The sequence below is a fragment of the Canis aureus genome, chromosome 33 (assembly GCF_053574225.1).
Source record: "Canis aureus isolate CA01 chromosome 33, VMU_Caureus_v.1.0, whole genome shotgun sequence".
NCBI lineage: Eukaryota > Metazoa > Chordata > Mammalia > Carnivora > Canidae > Canis > Canis aureus.
In genome coordinates this window covers 33,558,636-33,585,019 of record NC_135643.1, presented here as the reverse complement: position 1 = coordinate 33,585,019, position 26,384 = coordinate 33,558,636, and the positions used below count along the sequence as shown (strand labels likewise).

At 36.3% G+C, this 26,384-nt stretch overlaps 1 protein-coding gene across 29 annotated transcripts in view; it reads left to right on the top strand.

Moving 5' to 3' along the window:
• CAMK2D (calcium/calmodulin dependent protein kinase II delta) overlaps positions 1-16,437 on the top strand; it is a 302,138-nt gene extending 285,701 nt beyond the window's left edge. For 27 of the 29 annotated variants that reach the window (XM_077882403.1, XM_077882406.1, XM_077882404.1 and 24 more), the window contains 5 exons: positions 5,538-5,613; positions 9,751-9,845; positions 11,671-11,899; positions 13,245-13,340; positions 14,532-16,437. In XM_077882403.1, the coding sequence (XP_077738529.1) occupies positions 5,538-5,613; positions 9,751-9,845; positions 11,671-11,899; positions 13,245-13,311 (467 nt within the window). In that variant the 3' untranslated portion in view covers positions 13,312-13,340; positions 14,532-16,437. Of the gene's footprint in view, positions 1-5,537; positions 5,614-9,750; positions 9,846-11,670; positions 11,904-13,244; positions 13,341-14,531 lie in introns of those variants that run through there. The other 2 variants (XM_077882408.1, XM_077882425.1) reach the window with 2 other exon arrangements.
• The last annotated feature ends 9,947 nt before the right edge of the window (positions 16,438-26,384 follow it).

The following is a 26,384-nucleotide window of genomic DNA, read 5'->3' as shown; positions in this document are numbered from 1 at the left end:
TACACCTTATCTGTGCATTTATTCATATATGCATGCATTTATAGACAGTAGTCAGTGCTAGGTGTTGAAGCTAGAAAAAAGTCCTGGATAGATATATGAACACCCTATGACAATACTTTAGGAGGGCAGCAATACAACCAAAAAGCTGCAAATGGAGCCTAGAAAAGGCTATAAGGAAGACATAACTTTGGAGCAGAATATCGAAGATTTCTAGATAGGAGAGGGAGAGTTTCCAGACAGAAGAAATAGTGACAGGAAAGGCACAGCATTATCTAAGAGCCAGGACTAGTTGAAGAAGAGTGAGGCCCTTGATGGAGTTGTAGGGCTCCTGGGGGAAAAGAAGTATCAGAGTCAAAGCTAGAAAAGTAAAGTAGGAAGACGTTTCAAGAACAAAGAAGCTTGGGCTTGGCTTCTAGATGGCAGAAGAGAGGCATAGACAGAACTCTGTTCTGCAGATGATTTTGCAACAGTGAGGGGTAGAGAGTGGAATCTGTAGGATGTGACCGCAGAGCAGGAGGGGTTAGGAACACCTAAGAGCCTGAATCAGAGCAGTGACCATTAGCCTAAAGAGGAAGAATGGATCTGAGAAAGATTTAGATAAGTGAAGAGGCACTAGTGATCAGCTATGTGAAGACTTGAAAGAAAAGTGAGTGTCAAGGCTTTTGGTTTGGGTAACTGAGTAGATTATGTCATCATTATCCAAGATGAGTGGATACAAGAGAAAGCAAATTTTGTAAGGAAAATACTTGAGGTCCATCTTGGGTACCCTACTAGGTCTAAAATGTCAGGATAACCAGAGATATTATGATGCAGTTAAAAATATGAACTTGGATCCTAGACAGGTTTAAGGTTAGTGATAGAGATTTGGCAGTCTTCATTATATGGTCAAAGCCAGAGGAATAAATGAGATAGCCAAGGGCAAGCAAAAAGATGAAGAGGCTGAGGATATACCCCAGGAAATATCATCATAGCTGGTAATGAAAAATTATATGACTTGTGGAAGACAGAATATGAGAACAAGACTAGTAAAATTGTGGTCACTTTAGCAAAAGTGAGGAAGTCAAGAGAAAGAAATTTGATGTTTAGTTTTTAGACAAGTTGAGTATTTTCTTTCATTATCAGTAAGCAGTAAGACATGCTTCTTTATATCTGAATTGTTTCCATTTATCAGTTGTATATTTTTTAAAGGCTACCTGACCATCATTAAAAAATGTAGTATATTTTGGAAAGGCCACTGTATTGGGAGTCAGAAAGCACTTGAGTTTGTTCTGGACCACTGTTTATTCAAATATTTATTAAACATGTACTATGCTAGATGTTGGGTTGCAATGATAAGGTATCCACCCCTGAGGAGTTTACAATTACATAAAGAAAATGTAATCAAATACACACAATATGTAAACACATGTATACTAAGTGCTTTTAAACACCAATTGTAGGACATGTATGAATTTAAAACAGAGACCTCTCCTAAAATGAGGGTCAGGGGAGGCTTTTTCAAAGAAATAATAGTTGAGATCTGATAAAAGAAGTAGAAGCAACGATAGGGGACACTTTTCCAAGAAGAGAGGATAATATATATGAAGGGCTGATAATAGAAGGAATCATGGCCATTTTGAATTTCTGAAAGTAGGCTATATGAGTGGAATGGAGAAGATAAAATAAAAATATTTGAATGGGTCTGGTGAGGTGGTCAGGGTCTAGATTATTGAAGACTGCATAGTCTCCAGATACTTATCCTGGACAAGAAATGATGCATGCTTAAACCACAGTGGTGGTGAAAAAAGAAAAAAGTAATAAGTAAGACATTTTAAAAGACAAAATCAACAGAACTTGAAAGATTATATAGGGTGGGTGGGGTGAGGGAGTCAAAAGATTATTCTCAGGTTTCTTTCTCGTTTGTGCAACTGGATGATGATGTTGCCATTCACCAAGAGGGAAATCTCTGGAAAAGCAAATAGACTTGTGAGGGTAGAAGTTCATAAATTCAATTTAGGGTATGTTGAGTTAAAGATTCATTTGAAATAGCCAAATGAAGATTCCAAAATAGGCATTGATACCAGATCTGAAGGAAAAGACTAGAAGAAAAGGAAGTCACAACGTGGGAGTCATTGGGACATGAATGGCAATATAAAACACTAGAGTGGACAGGATCATAGGGATACAATGTATGTTGAGAAGAGGGCCTCATATTGAACCTTTAAAAGGAATCGAAACTTTTCAAGTCCAGATAGAGAAAGATAACATAGCAAATGAGAGTGAGATCATGTGACCACGTAATTAGTAAGAAATGCAGGAAAGAAGTGAGAGTATTTCAGCATGAAGGAAAGGAGTAATCAGCAACACTGTACCTTTGGGCAGGGCCTATAATCTGTGTATGTACTGATTAAACAGGTAATGTTTGCATATCTCAAAGCCTTGATCAGATTTGACCCTTGTTGATCTGATCAGATAAGATCTGCTAATGTTTGAGAAATGTTGAAATCTGTCATTTTATTATGTAATCATTCTCGGTTTCTTGTTTGGTTGATTTGTAACACTGGGACCATTCACACTCTTATCTTACTCTTCCAGCCCTCTTTAGAACAATGAAAGAGCTAAAAAGATATGAATTTAAACATGAAAATGTTCCTAGTTCTTTTGCATAGTTGCATGGGAAGCAATTATACTCAAGATCTGGAGCATCTCTCCCACTCACTTTTCTCTCCTACATTTCCCCTAGGAACCTGGAAATCCCCAGAAACTATTTTGGGACCTGTGGGTATAGGCTTGAGCATCTCCATCTGTAAATAAAACTACTGGGTAATCAGTTCTCTGTAATTAAAATGCTAGCTAAGGGTGGAAAAATTTTTGGTATTCAGAGGATGCTGCATTGGTACACTCTTCATGTTAAGTGTTAATTAGTGACACATCACAAGCTATCCCCCACTTTGACTTCTGGAATGTTCAGTACTCAATCTTTTGAAAGAGGGAAGGCCAGATGATAGGGGCCTCTTCCTACAGATCATAGGCATCCAATCACCTAGTACACTGAGTGTCGCTTATCCTCACTGCTGAAAAGTAGAGCTAAATAACACGAAAACCTCATTCTTCCTGTAGGTCACTGTGGCAATAGTCTTAACTACAATAGACTACTATGTACAAATGATTCATTTCCAGACTTCTGCTTTTCTTTAAAGAGTCAGCTGTCATGTGCTGTCTATGACTCATTCAAGCTCCTTTACCCCAGGGAAATAAACACTCTCAAGATTTCTGAGTTCCAGGCTCCTCTGAAGCCAAAATAGTCATATTGTTTTTATAATGGTGCAGCACAGAAGCATTCTTACTAATTCCCACTTGCTCTGCTGCCAGCTAAAGGACCATTGTTTCTGAACCTAAGAACTAAGAGAGAAAGGAATTTGTGTTGCTTTGATTATGCAGGACAAAAATTAAGCCAGTTGTATCATGTAAACTATGAAAGAGCTAATACTTCCAGTGATTTAGAGGGAGAGAAACGGCCATATATATGCCTGATATTTTAATTCAATATGTTGCTTATCAGGGAATGCAGAGACTTTTGGGAAATTCAGAAAGTGACCTTGAACTTTTCATGCTCTATAAGCTGTCTTAGCCTAATGAAGCTCTACAAAGGGCGCTGACCTTATGTTCATTTTCCCCCTTCTAGTTTTTAAAAATTGACACTGTTTTCTAAACTATAGGCTTTAACTTAGAAAACTAAGAAATGTATTAGTTTTAAACAAAGATTTAATATTGAGGATGAAGTTTTGGTAGTCACACTTTCTTAATCTCATTCTCTGAGTACCCTCTTACCAATGTCCTTTATATTCCAGAATCGGGTCAGCTGTCATGCATTTTTGCCAAATGTTCATACTGTTGAGGCCAGAGACAGATGAATCACTTATTGCCAAACTAAATTAAGCTGAAATGTGCCATTGGCAGCATCTCTATTACAGAATTATTCCCTGCTACTACTTGTATCAGTGTGGTTTTGGTGCTTGGATATATTATATTCATAAATCAAATGAACAAGGGCAAAAATGTTTTAAATGTGTGTAGTAGCTAAGAAACCTTATGTTTTTCCCTCTAATAGAATTTAAATTTAATTATGTAACTAAATATGAAATCTAACCTATATAGTGGTTTTTGACATTATAAACCTTAACATTATTAGCAACCATTTTATAGACAAATCATATTTTATAGGTTAGTGAAGAAATGAAGTCAAGTTGTGTTTACAGGATATTTGTATTAAATAAATATAATGCAGATAACATAAATGTTTAATTTTGTGGTTAAAACATTTAATGAAGATTTGTTTCATTAAAAATGCATACTAGTTGCCTTTAATCAATAACAAAAACAAAACTTCAGCTTTTTCTGTGATGAATAGCAGTTTCACTAAGATAAAACAGATATAACTTTTTGTGACTCTCCCAGTTTATTTCCAATGATTTAAGGAAATAACACAAGGTTCTTAAGGCAAAACTCAGGGAAATTTAATTTTTAAAAATTTCATGCATTAATTTCATTGGTAACAGAAAAATATCCTGAACTCAGAAGATTATCATTAATAGCAATTGATCAAATTCCATTGCTCATTATTGAGCATCTGTTTTATTAAATACATTGGAATAAAACTTAGATGATATAAAAAATAACATTCCCTCTCCCCCAAAAACACACAGGGAGCTTTTAATTTAGCAAGAAAGGCAGTTACACAGTGAACAAAGTTTAATAAGAATTTAAAACCAGTAATAATTTAACTAAAGGCGTTATGGTACATAGCATATGCTTAATTACAGCATGAATGATACATTGTAGGCATTCAAAAAAGGAAAAGAACACTTGCAGATGTTATCAGAAAGGAATTGACTGCATAGGATCGGAGCCAAGCCAGCTATTAATAATTTTACCATTTGTGGGCTACAAAAAGAAAGCATGTTTCGTGTTGGATTTGACAGTTCTCTAGGGTGGCTTCCATCTAATTATCTGCCTACGTCCACATATTGATTCATATGTTGGTTTTCCAATATACAGAGTTTACTGCAGTCCCCTTGTATAAATATGATGGCAATTATAGTGTTGATATCCCCTTTTGTCGAGTTGATTGGACTGAATAATAAAAAATAATTATTTAAAGTGTCTCAATGTAAAAGATCCATCTATACTCTAAAGATAGACATTTGTTAATGTTCAAGAGAAAAACATTACAAATTCAATTAAATTGATAAAGGTGCTGAGAACTTATTTTAAAAATATATAGGCTTGAATTTCCAGGTGACTAAGGGTTCTGTTAAAATACAGATTCTGTAGGTCTGGAGTAGGACCTGGTAATCTGTGTCTAAGAGGCCCCTGAAAAATAGATGACGCTCATCTCTGCAACATGAGCAGCTAGATTTTAGAGAGAATAAGACCATGGTTCGGGGAGGGGTGTGTCTTAAATGGTAATACCCTGTTTAAGAAAAATGGCAATATTGTCAGAATTTTGTGACAATAAAGGACAAAGGTCATATAAAACATTCCATGTTTGCCTTTAGCACGAAAGCAAGAAATCATCAAAGTCACTGAACAACTGATTGAAGCTATCAACAATGGAGACTTTGAAGCTTACACGTGAGTAGAGGCACATTTATTTTGCTTTCATGCATATGACAAGATATTTTCTATGTGAATGCATTCTTCAGTGTACTAGAATTCATGTATATTTAACCCCAGGTTTGATGTCAATAATAGCTTTATTTCAGTGTATAAATTAAGTGTCCCCAGGAGAGAAATAAATTGAGGATTTAGAGAGGAAAGACAAGACTTCTGAAAGGAGGATTGGAGCTTTCTCTGTCAATGCACAGACTTGGAATCATCAGCACCTCCATATGGGGAAGGCATTCCAGGCAGAGCATTCATGAGAGTAAAAATACAAGAGAGAAAAGCACCAAAAAAAGGCATTTTGGTTTAAGAAATGTTTTGCCTCACAGCTCTGTCAAGGTGCTGGGACAGAGAGAGAAAAAGGGAGAGAGATCAGGAGGCAACATGAGGCAGCCTTCTTCTTCATCAGGCAGTACACCTCAACTTTATCTTCATCTCTTTTATGAGTTTGTTTCTTGGGTAACAATTTATTTGAAGGAAGGTTCAAATTCTTAAAGTTTATAAACTACTGGGTCATAGGGTATATAAATTACAGGAAATCCCTCCAATCATAAAAATAAAGCATACAAATAAATAGGACATGGATGCTTACTTCACAAAGTATGTGGGTCAACAAGTTAGCTATTTAGATGAAGATAAAAATCAGTTTAAGCCTTCCCCTTATTCCGTACAAGTAAGTTCTTCTCAAATGAAAGCGTTAAAGGCAAAAAAAGAGATAGATCTTTCTAATCAGAGATCAAATTCAAAGTTTTAAAGCGGGGGAATTAATCACAAATGAGAAGATAAAATGCTTAGGCAACCCAAATTGGTAAAACGTGTATACTTAAAAAAAAGCCAAAATAATAAAAAAGTCAAAATACGCAAATTTGAATGCAAGAGCATTTTCTGCCAATCAGATCAGAGATAAAAACTACTGACAACCAGAGGGGTGCAGATACTGCAGAACTATTATGATTTTCCTGCACCACTGGATGGGGTATAAAGGGAGGCAGACAATTAGGTTAGTGGCAGTGGCAGGGATTGGAGGGGACATTTAGTTCTTATATACCAGAAAGCATTTATGAACTTTAAAATTGTTTTGATCTTCTAATTTTACTTATAAAAATTTAACATAGTATAGATTTTTATGGACAGAAATTATAAACATATTACTGAAGCAGTATTCATTCACAATAGTGAAAAATTGGAAGCATCTGTCCAACATTAACCAGTAAGTAATATGTGGTTCATTTAGTACAGTGAATGTTGATGCACAGTTTCTAGCTATCTGGCGAAAGGCTTATAATGTACAAAAGTATTCCAACTACATAAAAAAAGCATTAAAAATGGAATGAGATATGCCAAATTGGTTTTAAAAGGGATAAAAGGATATTGACTCTGGAACTTGAAATTATGTGTGAGATTTTTTTCCTTGCTTTTTTTCCCCAAATTTTATGTAAAATATTCCTTTTATCCTCAGTTACAAATAGCCAGAGTGCTTCTTATAAATTAAATGTGTATATGCATATACATTCAAACACATTCATATATATATATATTAATATATATATACACACACACACACACACACACACATACATACATGTGTATTTGTGTGTATCAACTATTTAACATGGGAACGCCTGGGTGGCTCAGTGGTTGAGCATCTGTCCTTGGCTCAGGGCATGACCCAGGAGTCCGGGACCAAGTCCTGCATCAGGCTCTCAGTGAGGAGCCTGCTTCTCCCTCTACCTATGTCTCTTCCCCTCTCTCTGTCTCTCATGAATATAAATAAATAAAATCTTAAAAAAAACTGTTTAACATGATTTAATAAAGTGCATTTAAAATGAAATAGTACAATATGAAGTTTAAAAGAGAACTCTATTGTCAGAGACAAGAGTTCCCTTTTAAATTGTTGAGAAGTCTGTGCCATAGAACCTGCTCTTTTATTCTTTTTGCTGATAACTTTGTTAGACCTATAGGATTCTCCAAACATGAGAATACTCTTTAAAAATGTTTTTTTGTTTGTTTTTTTTTTTTTTTTTTTTTTGGTAATAGCATTCTCCTGTGGAATAGTAAAAAAAAAACAAAACAAAACAAAAAAAACCTTTTGGTGGTGATGATAATCAAGCAAAACTGGAATATTTCCTATATTCTCAGACACTTTATTGTAGGGTATTTTAAATAATGCATAATGCAATCCCTTGGAATCATATCAGTTTGCCTATGGAGGCCTATAATCTGGTCTGATGTTGCATTCTCAGGCCCAGGGATAATCAAACAGGTCCTTCCATTTAGGAGCTTTTTGGATGTAGAACAAACTGGTAAAGCTCTGTCATCTGGTCCTTAGAACACCTGTTCAGAGTATGTGTGCGGACATATATACATCAAATGGCAGCTTTGTGAATGCTTTATTAATCCAAAGCCTAGGACAGGCAATAAATGCATATATACATAGGAGAGAGAGAAAGAACAGATTAACAGGTTTTCAGATATATTGACTCTTTTGATGGTTAGGTAAAGAGATCCGTCATGGTACAGTGATTCTCAGATTATTTTAGTGCCAATATAAGGTAGTAAAAAATTTTGACTCACCTATGTTGACAACTGAAAGTCATATTTATAGAGGAAGTAATAGCCCCAGCAGAATAAATTTCTGTTACCATAGGAACACTGTTCTTTTCGCATTTTGCCTCTTACAAAGAGATCATATATATTTGACTCCGAGCTTGGAAGTACCTGCCCACTAGCAAGTCTAAGGCAAAAATGTAAAATGCCTCCCCGCTACCCCTACAACCCCTGCCTTTAAGGCTTTTTTTTTTTTTAACACAAAGAATAATCACTGGTCTGTTTTTTTTTTAATTTTTAAATTATGTACTTTTAAAATGTTCTTTGAAAAAATCAGTTCCACATTCTATGAACAATACTGTGAAGAACCATAGTGAGTTAGCCTTTTGAAACTTGTATTTCTGTTCAACAGTTAAAATGTTTTGCCTCCCAAATGGGGGGACTATTTTATTCTGTAGCCCCAGAATAGTCCCAGATCCTTTTATCTACTTTGTAAACTTCCACCAATTCCTTCAAATCAGATTTTATGTCACCACCTCTGGGAAGCCTACCTTCATCACCAAAGGCCGAAAGAACTGCTTCCCCCTTTATATTTCCATGGATTTATATACAAACCCTGTGCCCAGCACTCACCAGATCAAGCAGCTAACCATCATTCCCCAAATATACTCTGCATTCTCACACTACTTTGCCATTGTGATTGCCGCCCCCTCTTACCTACCACCTTCTACACACCTGTAAAACTGCTACTTGCTCCTTAAAGCCAAGCTTACATTTTTTGTCTTAAATCTTTCCTGTCTAGTATGTAAGTAATCTAGTTCTCAAGCACTTTGTATTTATTTCTATTCCACTCTTAATTGTTGCATTATAATTGTTTCAAAGAATACCCACTACATAGTAGGTGTTTAACAATTCTTTGTTGAATAAATTTCTCCACAGAAAGCCTACTGGCTTTCTCTGAATATTTTTAAATGTTGTATCTCTTTGTTAAATTACGTTTCTAGGATTAAAAAAACTAATACGTGCATTTTATTAATTTTAAAAGTTCAATAAACTTTCAATTCAGCTTTTCCAGAAAGTATAGGATGTGACACATGCCTTCAAATCAATAATATAGATATTTGACATGACTGTAGAAGGTGTCAAAAATTGTTCCAAAATTATTTAATTTCAGAGCCAAAGTTGGTTTTGTATGACTTGGACAGTGTATTGTACTTGGACAGCACTTTAAAAATGAGAAGAACTGGAGAAATACTAAAAATTTACCTTGGAAATATAAAAAAAAAGCAGAAATTTTTAAAAAGAGATTCCTAAAGTAGTATAGATTATCATCTGCTGGAACTTGCTATATTATCTTGCCCCATCAGAGTTTTCTGCAAAACACTCTTTGCTCCTCAACCCACCGTGCCAAGGACTGTGAAAGAAATTTTATATCTTGTATTTTTTAAAGAGACTCCTTCACTGTTTGATAAATAAGAGTGGATATGTGTGTAACAGAATATATTAACTCATGTAATGGTCATTTTCATTATGATTATTTTTATTTGTTTGTCCCTACAGAAAAATCTGTGACCCAGGTCTTACTGCTTTTGAACCTGAAGCTTTGGGTAATTTAGTGGAAGGGATGGACTTTCACCGATTCTACTTTGAAAATGGTACATATATTCTAAATTTTATAAGATGACTTTTCCAGCTTCTTGTTGAATTTCTCCCAAATTTGCAGTTTTGTTTGCTCTATTCTGCAGTGAGAATTTTACATCATAAAATTTTTTATATTTGAAATTTTTAGGAAATGACAAGCTTAAAGGTTTTGGTGTTTTTAAAACTATCTGATTTATAGAAGGTAATGTTGATTGAATATACTCCATTTAAGTCACAGTGAATGTATGATATAAGCTGTAAAATGAATCACCAAAAAAGTATTCACAAAACATCATTTATATATGAAAAAATAAAAGACACCACAGCATGTCAGAATACTTGACATAAATTAGTGCTTTCAAGCATATTTAGTGCTCACTTTTCAAAGTAAAATGTACATGAAGATGAGTGGTCAGGTAAATATTTCAGTTGCCATTACAAGAATTTTAGTGGTCTCAGAGGAAACAGCCATACAACACATGCCCCTGCAGAAATTCTTGAGGCCTTCAAAAAAAAAAAAAAAAAAGGGTAAACCAGAAATTCCTTTTATCTTCTTTTCCTTATACTTAAAGACTAGGTATTGTGTTTTGTTTGCATGATGAATAGAATGAATTCACCCGTTTTCAGTGACTTCTTAGAAATGAAAGAAGAGGTGTAGTAATGATTAGGATAATCAAGCCCACTTCTAGTAATTATAAGCATTAATAAGAGTGTCTGCCCTGGCATGGATTTTTAAGTTAAGATATGTTTAATGAATTACTTTTTCTTTATATTCCCTGGGCATTTGAGAGCAAACAAAGAATTATGTAGTAAATTGGCCTTAAATCCTCAGTAAATTCTCTCATTCTCAATGTTTCTTTCACTTGGTTCTCCATTGATACCATCTCAGTCCTAGCAAAAGAATTAATAATTAGCCCATTAAATATTTAACTTCCTTCAACACAAACTATATGTTATTCTTTACCATAAATATATATTCTTCATAATGAGGCATTCTTTTTATGTAACTGTAGCACTGAGTAATTTACTAAAATATTTTCTGAGAATAGGAAGCAGGTTTGGACAATAGGTAAAACAGGTCAGCCTGTTTAGTGATCTAAAAGAATGACATCAATGATCATTTGTACTAAATCTTCACATCTCTTGGTCATTGAATAATTAGAATCTGTAGCTATTGTCAAAACACCAAAGGCTAGAGCCTTAGGAGGCCTGCTTAATCAAAGAATGAACTAGAGGATCAGAATCAGGCCAAATGTCCAACAGCCAAATTTTGGATTTTTACTGGATGACTACAACTGGACTATCAGGAAATGGACTCTATGAAGTAAAGGGGTGACAGGATAAGATGGGGAAACAAATTGGAATTAATTAATGGCCAGGCTTTATTCTAGACAGTTCTATCCATATATGATACTTGTTATATTTCCCTTGTCCCATATCCTATAGCAACTAACAAAAACGAACAAGACGACAGGATATCCTGTCAACTGCTCCCTGAATCTGGGCAAGGCTTTCTCCCTCTGTAACATGGCTTCTGTTTCTAATCACTTCCCATTATGAATAAATACATCTCTTCAGCTCCCCCCTCCATAGTTTCCAGAGTGACATGCAAATTCTCCAAAAAGAGAAACACAGACAATGACTATTTTTGCTCTTTCTCTTTTCCTTTATACTTTACACGTTGCCAGGGACTCAATTAGTGCAAACAATTCATGAATGAATGAATGAATGAATGAATGAATGAATAGCATTCCATTCATTAGCCCCAGGTGAAGATATTGGTTTTGATTTACTTTGTGTAGAAACTAAGTGTTGTTTTTCAATGTTATTCTCTTTCAGCTTTGTCCAAAAGCAATAAACCAATCCACACAATTATCCTAAACCCCCACGTACACCTGGTAGGTGATGATGCTGCCTGCATAGCATACATTAGGCTCACACAATACATGGATGGCAGTGGAATGCCAAAGACAATGCAGTCAGAAGAGACTCGTGTGTGGCATCGCCGGGATGGAAAGTGGCAGAATGTTCATTTTCATCGCTCTGGGTCACCAACAGTACCCATCAAGTAAATATTTCCAGGCTGTCAGCTTCTTTGTTAATATACCCATGGTCAGAGTTTTTTTACTTATTCCATTGTTAATAACATGATATATATTATTTAATGCTAGCAGTCAGTTACATTGGGAATATTCAAAGAGAAACAGATTGTAACTCTCTAGAAAGATTAGACCAACTGTGGGTTGAAACTGGAGGGTATTCTAGTAAACTGATTTATTTTTGTTAAATCATGTAATAAGAAAATAATTTGTGACTTCATTGTCACAATTGTCAGAGGAAGGTAGAGAGTTTCTAAAATGGACAAAATAATATTGAACTTTTATAGATTATCTACTGGGCCCAGTTACAGATATTAGAAGAAATTTAGAAACATTTTAAATATAGGTAGCAGATATCTCAAAATTTTCCTCCCCTGTGCCACTCTACCTCAGACATTATGTCTGCTCTTCTAGTCAGTAATTAGACAAATATTATTGTACATCTCCTAGGTGGTTAACTTGTACCAGATAAAATACAGGTAAAAGTTGTATTCTAGTTTAGGAAGGAACTTAGACCAAAGAAAAATTATGAGATTCATAACATCAGAGTAGAATGGAATTAATGACCAATGTAGCAAAACTGTTAACAATTGGAAGTATACCTTTTGTAGAAGATTTCATTTAATACTTGTCCAAGATTCTGAGTGGAATTTGGAGATCTGGAGCACAGTCAAGGAATATCAGAAGGATGGGACAAAGTCAAGATGTTAGTTTTATATGGTAGAGGAGTATGGATAAGGAAGGCTGGCTCCAACTGGAGTAAAGGGGAATATTTATAGGAAATAAGGTTGCATCAGTGAAGGGATTAGACTCAGAAGCTTGTCCCACTGCTGATGTCATTCTAAATTCTCTCACCAGGATCACCTGTTAATATTGGGGTGGTGGGGAGTGGGATGAGGGAGTCAAGTTTATACGAACAGCCATTCAACTCCAGAGAATCTATCAAAATTTCTTAGTTTAATAATGTACCACAGTGGTTTTCAAAGGCCTTCTCCATAGCCTTAATAGTTATATATCACTGTTGGATTTGTAAAAAGTAGATGAAGGAAAAAAAGATAGCTATTATTTTTAGAATGAATTTCAGCTCATTAAGAGAATGACAAAAAGAATAGAATAATGAAGACACTCATGTTTGTGTGTTTTTTACCCCAAAGAGGTACAGCACTAATTGCCAGTTAATATAGAAGGGATTACATTCATACAGTACTATAGGGTTAGGTTTTTCTACAATTCCCAGAAGTATTTGTGGGACAGAGCCTATTTAAGAAAACTTCATTTTATGCCAGGTGGCTTAAGTGGGGCTTCTCTTAATAGGCCATCCTGTATTCCAAATGGGAAAGAAAACTTCTCAGGAAGCACCTCTTTGTGGCAAAACATCTAAGGCTTGAAAACCATTCACATATGGGTCTTGTAAGTAACATCCTGCTCCGTGATACTTTGTGAATGGAGCTAATGACTAAAAAGCTGCATGGCTGTTTTTCTTCCCCTTAAGGATATTTTCTTTTGCATTATACTCAATGGAAAATATAAAAGGTCTTTGAAAACTTATAGCATTTTTGCATGAGCTCTTGAGTCTAATGTTTGGCCTCATTTTGTAGCATAACCCTTATTTTAAAGGTAATAAGTGCTGAGCAGAGCCTCCCTTCAGCATATAGATCTTAGCATTTTCAAATATCCTGGATTTCCCACATCCACATCCAAAGTCCATTATGTCTGGGTCAATTTAGACAACTCTCAATTATCCAGACCTAATTTTTATCAAGGTCTAGGATTTTGGGGGGGTCTGTTTTTCTAGAGGTAGGAATTCGAGTTACACACTTGGCTAAGGTTAATATATAAATTAACTCTCTCTGCCTGAGTATAATGGTATTTGACTATGAGGACAGGCCACAAGAGGAAGTCAAGCTGAAATTTAAAACTTACATAGTGGGTAATTCCAGAGGATAATTGAAAGTTGACTGTAATTAAATTCACACCTGTGTTGTTTTTAAAGATTTGTTTCTTAACTTGGCTTAGGATTCAGTTATGTGTGCTAATGTTGTGAATATTTTCTCCACTCAAAGCACTCAACCTTGTCAGAGCTTTTAAGAAATAGTGCTCCCTGCTGTTGGACTTAAAAAAGAGAGAGACTCCCAATTAAATAATAATATGTTTTCTCTATTTTTGAGGCTATATTCCTCAAATTGACTTGTAGGTTTAACTCCCCCAGGAGTCTAAGAGTAATGACAAAAGCTAAGGATGCACTTAAACTTTTCATCTATTTCAACAAAATATTTGTTTAGTAAACATGAATGCTTTTAATACATATTTAAGTTCAATAAGGAGATTGAAGCCTGGGTTCCTATTTTTATTTGTAGCTTAGCTCTGTGTGGACAAGTTGATAGATAATTAATACTGTACGATTTTAACATTGTGTTTGTTTAACATTGTGTATTTCATTTTTTAATGATCCCAAGCAAAGATCTTGTATACAGTGTATTTCACTCTATTAATTTAGTTGTTATATAACTGTAGCCTAGTCACAGTCTTTGGCAAAACAATTTGACGATAATTTGTAAAACAGTATAACTTATTTTTTTGCTCCCCTCCCCTTTCTTTCAGCTAAATATCAACAGTGCCACTTCTGCATTCTCTGTTCTCAAGGCATCTGGATGGTAACCCTGGGCCGTCCTCTCCCCCCTTCATGCATGTTTCTGAGTGCATGAAGTTGTGAAAGTCCTACACGTAATGCATATGTGATGCATCATCTTGTCATATATTCCTTTCCTATACATTGTTTACACTTCAACTATGGGGATGTTCCATGCAAACTTCAATTACTGTTGGCAAACAATAGGGGGAGGTCAGATAAAAAAATATTCCACAATATTCCAAATGCAACCTATTCAAGTTTCTGTTTATGCCAAGATATAACAGACTTCAAAATTATTCTCTCTGAATGACAGTTTGTAAGAGAAACTTACCTTTTTAAAATTCTTTGCTGTTAATCAGTTTTGGCTTGTTTAACAAAAAGCAAAATATATATATATACCTTCAGTTTCCTGGTTGATATTGCTGTTTAACAAAGTAGGTTGATATGCGAGCAAAATCACTCATGAATGTGGAAGGGAGAATCAGTTGGTTTGCTACCATCCAAAGTTGTTTTTGGTCAGACTGTAAACTGGAAAAATTCACATAATTTATGAGTGATCACTTTAGGATATATTCACACTTCTGGTGAATTTGCTGAATTTTTTTGTTCCTTTCTCAGATATATGCTTTCTTTTCTCCATTTGATCTGACTTGTTGCTGTTTGCTTTGTCTCCATCCTCTTCTGTCTTTTCTCACATTCTACTAGACAGAAAGGAAAGTGAAATTTGCATAATAGAGATAACTAAACTAGCACTTTTGATCATCTTCAGGACCCACAAAACTGTTGTCAAGATTTTAAAGCTTCCTGATTCTGCTTAGGCTCTAGCTTGGATATAGCGAGCCTTGTCAGTGGTTTTAGCATTGTTTAAACTTAGGATCAAAGCAGTGAGGATTTCTGGTGTCCCTGAGCTGTGTCTCACTGATTAGGGGACTTGCAAGGAGTTGTAGCAGACCAGGATTTTGTGAATGTGCACTTAGCTCTGCCTGGTAGAAGGGGCCCCTCCTGCTTCACCACTGGCTAGTTAAAGTCAGAGAGGTCTGTGATTTCCATTCTCATAAGCGTTTAGAACTTGATTTTTGTGGCTTACGCCCTCTTAACTTCTCTCTTGTGTCAGTAACATTATCTCTCTGTGAAGAATTAGTATTTTCCAGTTTAAAAAGAAAAGGGAAATGCCCATATTTTCTTTGTGCTTCTCATTTCTCCTTTGTTTATTCAATTCTTGTAAGGCTGTTTCTCTTCCCTGAAATGCTTTATAGTGCATGGTATCTTCATCAGCGTTATTTTAACAATAGTAATTCACAATCTTCAGAAGCCTATTTTTAAAGCAGAAGCAAAAAACTAAACCCTCTTTCTCTCATTTCACCTTTCTGTGTTGATGACTCATCACCTTAGATATTGTTGCTAGTGGATGTATGGTAGATGGATTAAAGCTTTTCTGATAATTACACGATTTAAAAATATATATTTAAAATAAATATATACAGTAAATGTATTGAGCCATGTTAACCTGCCAATGAGATCTGTGAAAAAGTAATGGCCTCGTTTTTCCCTTTTTGATTTCTTTTACCTTTTTGTGAAGTGGCTATACGTGGCATACATGTATTTTAAAAATAATAGGTATAGAGTGGTTTTTTTTTTTTACACTTTTAACTTAGCATGTGGTGTTGAAGTATTACTGTAGATCAAGTTTGTCTCCGCACTGAGATGTGAGGAAATTGTGATTTGTTCTCTCCGCCACAACTGAATTACACATTATCTTCTGTCATTTTGAAACACTGCAGTTTACCATGGGACACTGTATATATTTCTTGCCATAATGGTAAATGACTGATTGATATATTTAAGAGTTAATAAATTTGTGATTTCTGCTGACAATGTGTCCATCTTTATTTCTTTTTTTTTTTTTAATTTTTTTTTATTGGTGTTCAATTTACTAACATACAGAATAACACCCAGTGCCCGTCACCCATTCACTCCCACCCCCCGCCCTCCCCATCTTTATTTCTTAAGAAGAGGTACTAAATGCATGCATCATGTTGGCTAGTGCCAACGGCAGTTGTCCTACTATGGTCTCATTAGTTCATAACAATTTATCTTTGTAAAGGGTAGATGAAGTTATTGAACTATGCTTCCTTTTAAAAATATACTTGGTAAAAAATATATATATATACTTGGTAACAATGGCAATTTACTACATGCACAAAATAACAGTCTCTGCTAAGAAAATTTTTCTGAGAACAAAGCGGTTAAAAACAAGAGTCTTAAAAATGTCCTCCAATCCATCCTTCCATGGCTGCTAGGACGTTCCTTTTTTAACCCAAATCTGACTGTATAACACTTCAGTGTTATCTCCAGTATCCCGGCAAACACCTCCTCTCCTGCCACTGGTCGACGTGAACTTGAATGTACAGATCTGCAACATCTTTCAATTTACTGCAAACATCACACATATTTAGGCTTCTCACCTAGAATATTCCCCCTTCTTCAACCTAATTCTTACTCATTCCTAAAAATACAGTTTAGAGTATCATCAACTTGATTAAACTTCCTTAGACTGTGCTCTAAGCTTGCCTATCCTTTCAATATTGTGTAGTCTGGATCCAGTTCTGCCAGCCATGCGGTTTTGAAAACACATCTTTGTGTCTCCTCTACTGCAGTATAATGTCTCTATAGGCAAGAACTGTGTATTCATCTTTGCATCTCTAAACTCAAAAAGAGCCAGGAAGGGAGAAGCTGTTAATAGTTTTGAACTGTTGGCCAAACCATAAGTGGGAACCTCAAGATGCAATCAGACATTCCTGGGTTTAATGTTTGGCTCCATCACTATTGTCTTTGACACTCTGAACATGTTGCCTCTTCTCTCTGAACTTTAGTTTCTGTATTTGTAAAAAGAACAAACCAGTCTACTAGGGATATTGTGATGGGTACAAAGTACCTAGGGTAATATTTGGTAGATAACATTACATGGTAGCTTCTATAACTGTTATAATCACAAATATTAATACTCCCCTTTTTCTTATTAGTCCTTACTCAGGGGAATAGAACATTCTTCTTTTATGGGTTGCTCTCTTTATGTAGGTTTATGGATAGTGCTAAGGATATAGTCATATCAAATGTCTCAGCAGGAAGAAGAGAAACACTGAAGAAGGTAGTCATCTAGCCAAAAGTAGGGAAAATAACAGACATAAATCAGTATATTCTAGGAAAACTCTCAAGGAATCTTACTCTTAAGTAACTGAAATTCTGAATCCCTGTATAATCATATCTAATGTAAGGGTAAACATAGATGGCATAACAGTTGAGTGATTTCATTAAAATTCTGTTATCTACAGTTCTTTTAATGTTTTCATGGTATCTTTTGTCAGATTTTAAGACACTAGAATATATAAAAAGATTATTATGAACATTAGCATACTATGCCACATATCCATGATCTGAACAATAAGCAGTGATACAAGCCACATGGCTGAGACAGCAGCATGAAGCATTTACAGTATTCCTACTTTCCTATCAACCAATTCTCTAAAGTAGGCTGAAATGTTCTCCATTAGACTCTAATAGGAAAAATTGATGAAATTAAGTATTAATATTGCCCCAGAAGTAACTATAATTTTAAAAGCTTTTACTGCCTTACAATACAGAGTCAAAATTTTCTGGTTTGCCCATAAAGATGATTTTAACTTTTTGAAAAAATGTTGCCAACATTTGAGAAATCGGAGATTCCATATAAAAGTTATGATTTCTGGGTTAATTTGAAAAATTGCCACGCTGGTCCCATGTTCACTCATCATAACAGAAAAGCTGATGCCTCTTTTAGAGGAGACCAAGTGCCCTGCCTCTTCCCACCCACAAATGCTCCACTCCTTTGAATTTGCAAAAAGCTGCTGCAGACACTGGAGTTGAACATCTTTCTTAAAGTCAGAGAGCACGTATTGGCACCTCAGGCTTCAGCGAACATGGTCATTTGGTTTGGACAGAGCAGTCCCTATATCCCTAAACCATACTACTTAGGCAGCTGTCTTCCCATTCGATCTCTCTAGCTAAAGTACCCAGCATTATTTTGACTTCATTTTTAAACAAAATTGAGATCCACAAAAATAAACCCAAAGCACACAATTTTTCTGAGGTACGCTTTGATGTACTAAAGGAAGAACAGCTACTATTTTCATGTAAAATGACTTATCCCATTCTCAAAGTCTTGAATGACCAAGAACTGTCAGGTGATTTTTATTGCCAGGTTTATATAGGCAGTGCAGGGTAATTGTGAACCATTTATATAAACCCAGCAGTGTTCTCTCTGTAACTAGATGTTCAGAAACTGCTTTGGGGTGCAGGAGTGACCATTTACTAAGGCCAGACGGCCTGACTCAGATATTAACACATAATGCAATCTGAACTTAATAACTCCCCTGCTGCTTTCTCCTTCCACTCACCTGGAAACCCACAACCATGCTGACATTCCCCCAGGCTGGGTAGGCAATGCTCATACTCCTGCTGCTGAATGTGGCTGAAGGGAAGTCCCCAATTCTGCTGACAGCTCTTGCTCTACGTTCATAGCCGTTCACACCCCTCACAGATCCCCGCAGCTGCCCAAGAATTCTATTTCCCTAGTCCATTTTCTCCCACTCTCCTACGCACTAGGTCAGACTCTCCTTTCTGTCTCCTACCTCTAACCTGTCCTTCCTCATCATCACTCAGGAGGACTGTGCTTCCAATTTCACTGCAAGAGGTGAAGCAATCTCAGCATCTCTTTCTGCACATACTGCCTTCTCTCCAGTTGCTGCGGATAAATAGCTCACATATCTGCCAAAGGCCAGCATCTATCTCCTAGCACCCACTCCTAGGTATCACTCTAGTGGCCCTCCCCATTTTACCACCACTATAAATCATTTCCTCCTTACTAGCTATCCCCACCCATGCCTGCTTCTTTCCTTTGCGGACTCCTTGAAAAGGCTGCCTGTACTTGCTATGTGTAGTTTCCCCCCTCATTCCTCTTAAACCCGCTCCAGTTGCCTTTACAGCTTCACCAGTTTTTCTCAGTCCAGTGACCACCCTGTTAATTCAAAAGATCAATGTTCAGTCTTCATTTTACTTGATCGCTCAAACTGTTTACGATCCCAGTCTTGAAACACATTTTTCTCTTGTCTTTCAGACAATACACTGGCCTGATTTTCTCCCTATCATTCTAGATGCCCCTTTCCAACCTCTAACTGCTCCCTTTTCATCAACCTGACTTTTAATTTTGGAATATTTTTTGTCTTCACTTGTTCCCAGGATAGTTATGTCCAACTTCAATGGCTTTAGATTATATTAATGATTCTCAAGTGTATGTGTCCAGCCTAGATGACTGCCCTAAATTCCAAACATAGAGATCCAACTGCCTATTTGAAATCTACAGTGTACTTCTAACAAGTGTCTCAAAGTGAAATGTCCAAAACTGAAATCTTGAGAGTCTGTACCAAAACCTGCTCCCCTCTGTCCTTTCCAGATCTCAAGTAATTGTCAACTCAATTATTCCTTTGATCAGGCCACACAGGCTAGTGTCGTTTTCTAATTCTTCTCTATTTGAAATCCTGTCACTTTTACCTCCAAAATTTAACTAGAACTGACTTCTCACAATGCCTTCTGCTATATCCCTACACCAAATCACCATCATACTCTCTATACTATTGAAATATCCCCCTAACTAGTCTCTCAGCTTCCATTCTTGTCTCTCTTCTCTTTACTCTCAAGGCAGCAGCTAGAATGAGCTTGTTAAAGTATAAGGCAAAACATGTCACTTTTCTGCACAAAACCATCCAGTAATTACCCTTATCGCTCATTAAATATCAAACTTCTTAAAGTGGCCTCTGATGATAAAACTAGGTAAAGATTCCCCTTTACTCTTATCACTCTTCTATAAATGTGCCAGGATTGCTCCCACCTCAGGGCTTTTACACTTGCTATTTAGTGTGCCTTGAATACTCTTCCTCAGAGGTCCAAGTTGCTATCTTCTTTGCTTTCTTATTTATTCCTTTACAGAATTAAGTCACATGGTCAGTAAAGCTTTCACTGGTCATCTCATCAAAGACTTCAAACTTAACTCCCCTACTAGATGGTATCTATGTATTCTCCTTCCTGGAATTTTTTTCTTAGCACTTGCTATTTTGTTTTCTTAGAACTACATATTGTTTTCTTCATTTTATTGATCGAGACTCTCCTTCAGTAAAAAATATACACCAAGGGCAGAGATTTTTGTCTTTTGTTCATTGATACATTACCAGCTCTTAGAACAGTGTCTGGAACATAGCAACTGCTTAATAAATATTTGTAGTGGAACAAATCTTGAATTGCTCTCTTCTTTTACACTTAGAAAAGCTGAGGTTTCCTGCCCATTTAAAAGGTTCCTCAGTAATCCCCAGGGTTGTGCATTGCCCACATAATTACTTAGGGTGGGGGGGAACTCTGCTATAAAAAAACTTCTTCTAGCATCCAAGCACAAATTTGGAACTTTTTTGGGCTGCAAGAAACAAAACTTAATTCTAAACATCTTAAATAATAAGGAAATATATATATATATTTTTTTTACAGAAGATATAGATGAGTTAGCTCCAGTTGTTTTAGTGACTCGGCAACATAAAAAAGAACCATGTTCTACCCATTTTTTAGCTTGCCCTTTCTAAAGTATAAACTTCATACTCCAGGTTAAGAGACCTAATGGTCCCAAAATGCATGACTTGGGTCCTACTATCACATCCAGGCAGGACAACATCCAATGGAAGGGCTCATGCTCTCTCTCTTCCATTCCCCACTCCGTCAGCAAAGAAACATTTCCCAATAGCCCAGATGGCCTAGAACTGGCTCAACTGCCATATCCTGTTTAGCTTAACCTGATTTAAGGACCCAGACAAGAGCTATGAATGGGCCACTTTTCTTTAGACTATGGGTGTTCAGCAAAGGATAGATATCTGACCTAAGACTGAATTTTACTGCTTTTTTAAAGAAAGAATTTGAGAACCAACATTGTCCAGTATACTAAGTACCTCAGGAAAGTCAGATCTTTGTTTTTATTGTCCTTTTCAAGTTGCTATTCTATGCATGTCATGGAGGTGGGGCAGAATTTGAGGAAATGAACTCTCTTCTCCAAACTCCAAATCCCATCCACTGATGCATTTTCTTATGTTGTGTGCTCCCAATTTGCCCAGTCAGGTCAGTGCTGGAGAGTGCTTTCAGCACAGAAGTCTTTGGGACTAGGAAAGTTCAGTCATTTCACTCAGCTTGGATTTCTTCCAGGAGCTCTGGTCCTAAGCAGGACCTGGTAAGCCACAATTACATCCTGCCCCCTCCAGATACCCTCTTTGCTTTGCCCTCCTTTCAATGAAATACTTTTTAAAAACAAAGTGAAGACCATTTGGTACCCAAAACCACATTTAGTGATAACTGTTGTTCAGTTCTGCTTTTCTTTTTGTATTACTTTAAATAAAGTGGAAAATGGCGGGGGATGGGAGGATCATAACAACTAAGTAAACACCAACGATCTTATTCACCATCCACCCACTTGAAACTGCCTGGCCAAGGGAACAAAAGGACAAGCAGTTCATCTCTAGAACCTGTTCCCACATGGTCTGAAACAACAATTTGCTGCTGTGTGGGAAGAAGTGTTTAGCTAACTGATTTGTGATCAAGTGGTGTTACGTGTACAATGCTCCTTTTTGTCAGTACTGCTGTTACAAATCTAGGTGACTCAAAGACATCTTCTGAAGATGACTTGGTTAATCACCAGTCTTTTTTTTTTTTTTTTAACAGAAGTCTTAATTCGCAGAATCAAGCTTCCTCTCATATTTGCTTTTTTAGCATTTTCATGATTGCTTTTCACCCCAAACAGAATAACTAGATTCTCTGTTGTTCGAACTATGAAGAAGGGATCCCCTCTAGGGCATGGGGTTAAGAGGATGACTTTTTTTTTAATCTTTTTTTTTTTTTTTTTAGAGCAAGTGAGTGGGGGTGGGGGTTGTGGAGGAGGGGGCAGAGGCAGGGGAGAATCTTAAGCAGGCTCCTCGCCCAGCACAGAGCTGGACACGGAGCTGGATCTCACAACACTGAGATCATGACCTGAGCTGAAATCAAGAGTCGAACACTTAAGTGACTGAGCTGGCTAGGATCCTCTAAGAAGATGACTTTAAAGTGATGACTGAGTTTACACACATGCATTCCCTTCTTTCCTGTCATTAAAAAAAAAAAAAAAAATCAGCAAGTCCATCCTCAGACCCCCTCTGCTAAAAGATTAATATGCACACATGTAAACATGTGAAGAGATAGAAAATGAAGCACTTTAGGATAACAGGCATAGAAGTTAGCATTAGGATTGATGAGTAGGAAAGAAAAAACAAATTTCCTTATAGGCGGCAAACAAGAAGTATCCACTACGTGCCTGCTGGTTAGAGCCATGATGATAAAAATCTTCCTGAAAGGATAGTCTCTCCTTGCCTGATGGCAGCTGTGGGCATCTATCTCATTCTTAATCTGGCTCCACCTTCCTATGATTCATGCTTAGGCCACAAAACTTGTTTAACTTTTGGGAGAAGTCATAGAAAGAAGTCCTTCACACCAATTCATTATTCATCCCCCCAGGAGCCGTTCCAAGGGTCTGAGACATTGAGGCTAGAGAAGCATCTGGGCCTTGTATTGTGTGATTCTATGCTGATGCTATGATGCCACCAGACAGGAAGAAAGGAATGCAAGCAAGGGAATTTTGAAGCTCCAGATTTTCAGAAGCACAAAATCTTAAGTCTCTCTAATTCTGTGCTCCACGTTTACTAATTTTTTTTTAACATATCTGTTAAAGGCAGGAGTACCCACATCCTTCCAAGAGCAAACATTAATTCTTCCAGGACATAGAAACAAAATACTTTACCAGTTACCTCATGATTAATGCTCTTTCTCATTCTTAGCATGTTTGATTTCTTTCCTATTTCCCCAAGCTAAATAGAGAGGTTAAAAAACTTATTGCCCTTATTATTTCATGAGAGAGGCTTTGAAATACTAAGGATCTTTTCTTCTTATCATTCCTCATCTGCAGAAAAGAAAAAGGGATGCTCAGTTCTCTAATTGCATACATATAATAAAAAGATCATGCTATATATTCTTATATAACTTGGTTTTTTCACTCACTAGCATATAATAACAAATATCATTTCAAAACTATGCCCCTAGAACATTACTTTTAGTGACCTCATACTAGTCTATTTAAGTGATATGCTATTTATTTAATCAATTACCTATTGTTGAACATGTGTGTTTCACATTTTTATGATATGAACAATAAGCATTGAGCATCTATGTAGCTAACTTTTTGCTATTTAATAATTTTCTTAGGGAATTGAATCTGCCAGAGGAGAAAATACTGAGTCATCCATTCAATTTTAGCCTCACAAAAATAATGATAGGGCAGATGTATAGGGAAGAAATTATTATAGAGATTAAGTTAAATGTCCTGGCTCATTCAGTGACAAATTTTACCAGGTTTCCTCATTGCATGTCCACTATATTTCTCCACTGTCCAACTATCTACAGCTTTTTCAAGCTACCATGCCAGACTGTGGTCACCGCATTGGAAAGACAAGACGACACTTACGAGGGAAATCCCAGAGCACTGTTGCTATTCATTGCTTTAGCTTTGAAATGCTGTTCTCAACTTCTTCTTTCCACTTGATTATATTCTCCAGATTTTTTGGTACATGGACCTTGCTGCTTAGTGTCTTGTTTTTGTTTTATTTTTTTCACCTTATCTTAGCTTTAAAAATTACATTTTCCAAGATTTCATCTAGGTTTCTCTTAATTAGTATTTGGGCTGACAATTTGTTTAGATTGTCAGTTTGCGAACTACACACTGGGGGAAATGACTATGAGAACTCAAAAGATTCCAGGATCCACTGTTTCTTACTCTTCATTTTTGTTCTGTTAGCTATATTAGCCAGGGTTTTATATATATATATATATATATATATATATATATATATATATATATATATATATACACACACACACACACACACACACACACTTATTATAAGGAATTGGTTCACATTACTATGGAGGCTGACAATTCCCAAGATCTACAGTCAGCAAACTGGGGACCCAAAGGAACCAATTGCATGGTTCCAGTCTGAAAGCCAGCAAGCTTGAGACCCAAGAAAAGCCAATGTTTCAATTCAAATCCAAAAACAAGAAGAGACCAACTGAAGTCCCAGCTCAGAAACAGGCAGGAAGAGTTTCCTCTTACAAGAGGAAGGGTCAGTCTTTTTGTTCTACACAGACTGTCAACTGATTGAATAAGGCCCACACACATGAGGGAGGACAGTCTGCTATATTCAGTCTACTAACTCAAGTGTTAATCTCATCCAGAAAATTCTCACAGACATACCCAGAACATTATTGATCAAATATCTAGGTACCCTTGGCCCAGTAAAGTTGACACAGAAAATGAACCATTACACCAGTATTAGCATTAATACAAAAAAGAAAAAAAATATCACTTCTAAGAACAGATAAATGGCCAGCTTGTAGATGGCATCTAATCTAACAGCCAATCTTATGAGTAAGAAATCTCAAAGAATAGTTACTGCCAATTTTAAAAATGGAATGACATTTACCACATGAATTAAAATGAAAAATATTTTAAAGCATGATAATATTCAAGCACACCATCTATTAGCCCTTAGAGCAATGATGTCACCAAACATCACTAAGCCTCTAGAAACTCCAGTGAGAGAAAAAGAAAACAGGTAGTTAAGACTTTGGTATTATTATAAAAATAGTTTTGACCGGATACAATCCTTGAAAATGTCACAGGTTCCCCTCATGTGTTTTTGGGTCACACTGAGAACTTCTGGCCTACAGGAAGAAAAAAGCATAGAATAACTAATCAAACATGGAGTAATGTTCCTGAAGGCTTAACCACTAAGACACCATTTGGAATGTACTCTCCCTCAATACATTTATGGGTAGATATAAATAGAGACATTAAAAAGAGAATTAATTAAAAGTAGGATGAGAACAAATTACAAATTATCATTGATCAACATGACAAGCTGAAAAATAGATTTGGATAGAAACAGGAAGAAAAAGAGTAGCCAAACATAGTAATTAACTGTATGAATATGACATTTGGATGGGGAAGGAAGGAAGAAGCAGCCAAACATCCAAGTTGTTCTAGATCTGCCAAGATGGAGTACCAGGGATTGGGTTTACCACCCTGCTGAAAAAAATTTTAAAAACATATGAAATATATTAAAAAGGTTTTCAGGCACTGGATATTAAGTGCCAGAGGACAGTGATCCGAAGAGACAGGAAGAAACAAAGTGAGCCCCAAGCTAGTTACTCCAGTTTATTACCTTGAGAGAGTTTCCAGCCTATAACACAAAGGAGTCAAGCATTGCTCAATAGTCTTCGTAAATTGAGCAGATGGAGGTGAGAGAGAATAGAGAGGTCAAAGCAAGTAGAATTCTCAGCGTAAAGCTCTAGAAAGAGGAGAACTGCTATGGAGATTTCAGAGGATCCGCCTGAGTCTTCAGCTGAGTAGGCTGGGAAAGAACACCTGAAGGCTAATCCCCAGGGCTCACATGGGACTGGAAATAGTTTGCACTTTCACTAGCCAGAGTAGAAAATCCTTATAATTCACAGGCATCAGAGAGCATACTCAAAAGTGTAATAATCCTATGGTGGGAAAAAATTTAGCCCCTAAAGACTTTCCTGATCCCAACTAAGAGATGTTGAAAATAAACTTCAAAAAGGATCAAGCTGTTTCCAAGTAACTTTACTGAGCTTGAGGAAAAAAAATAAGA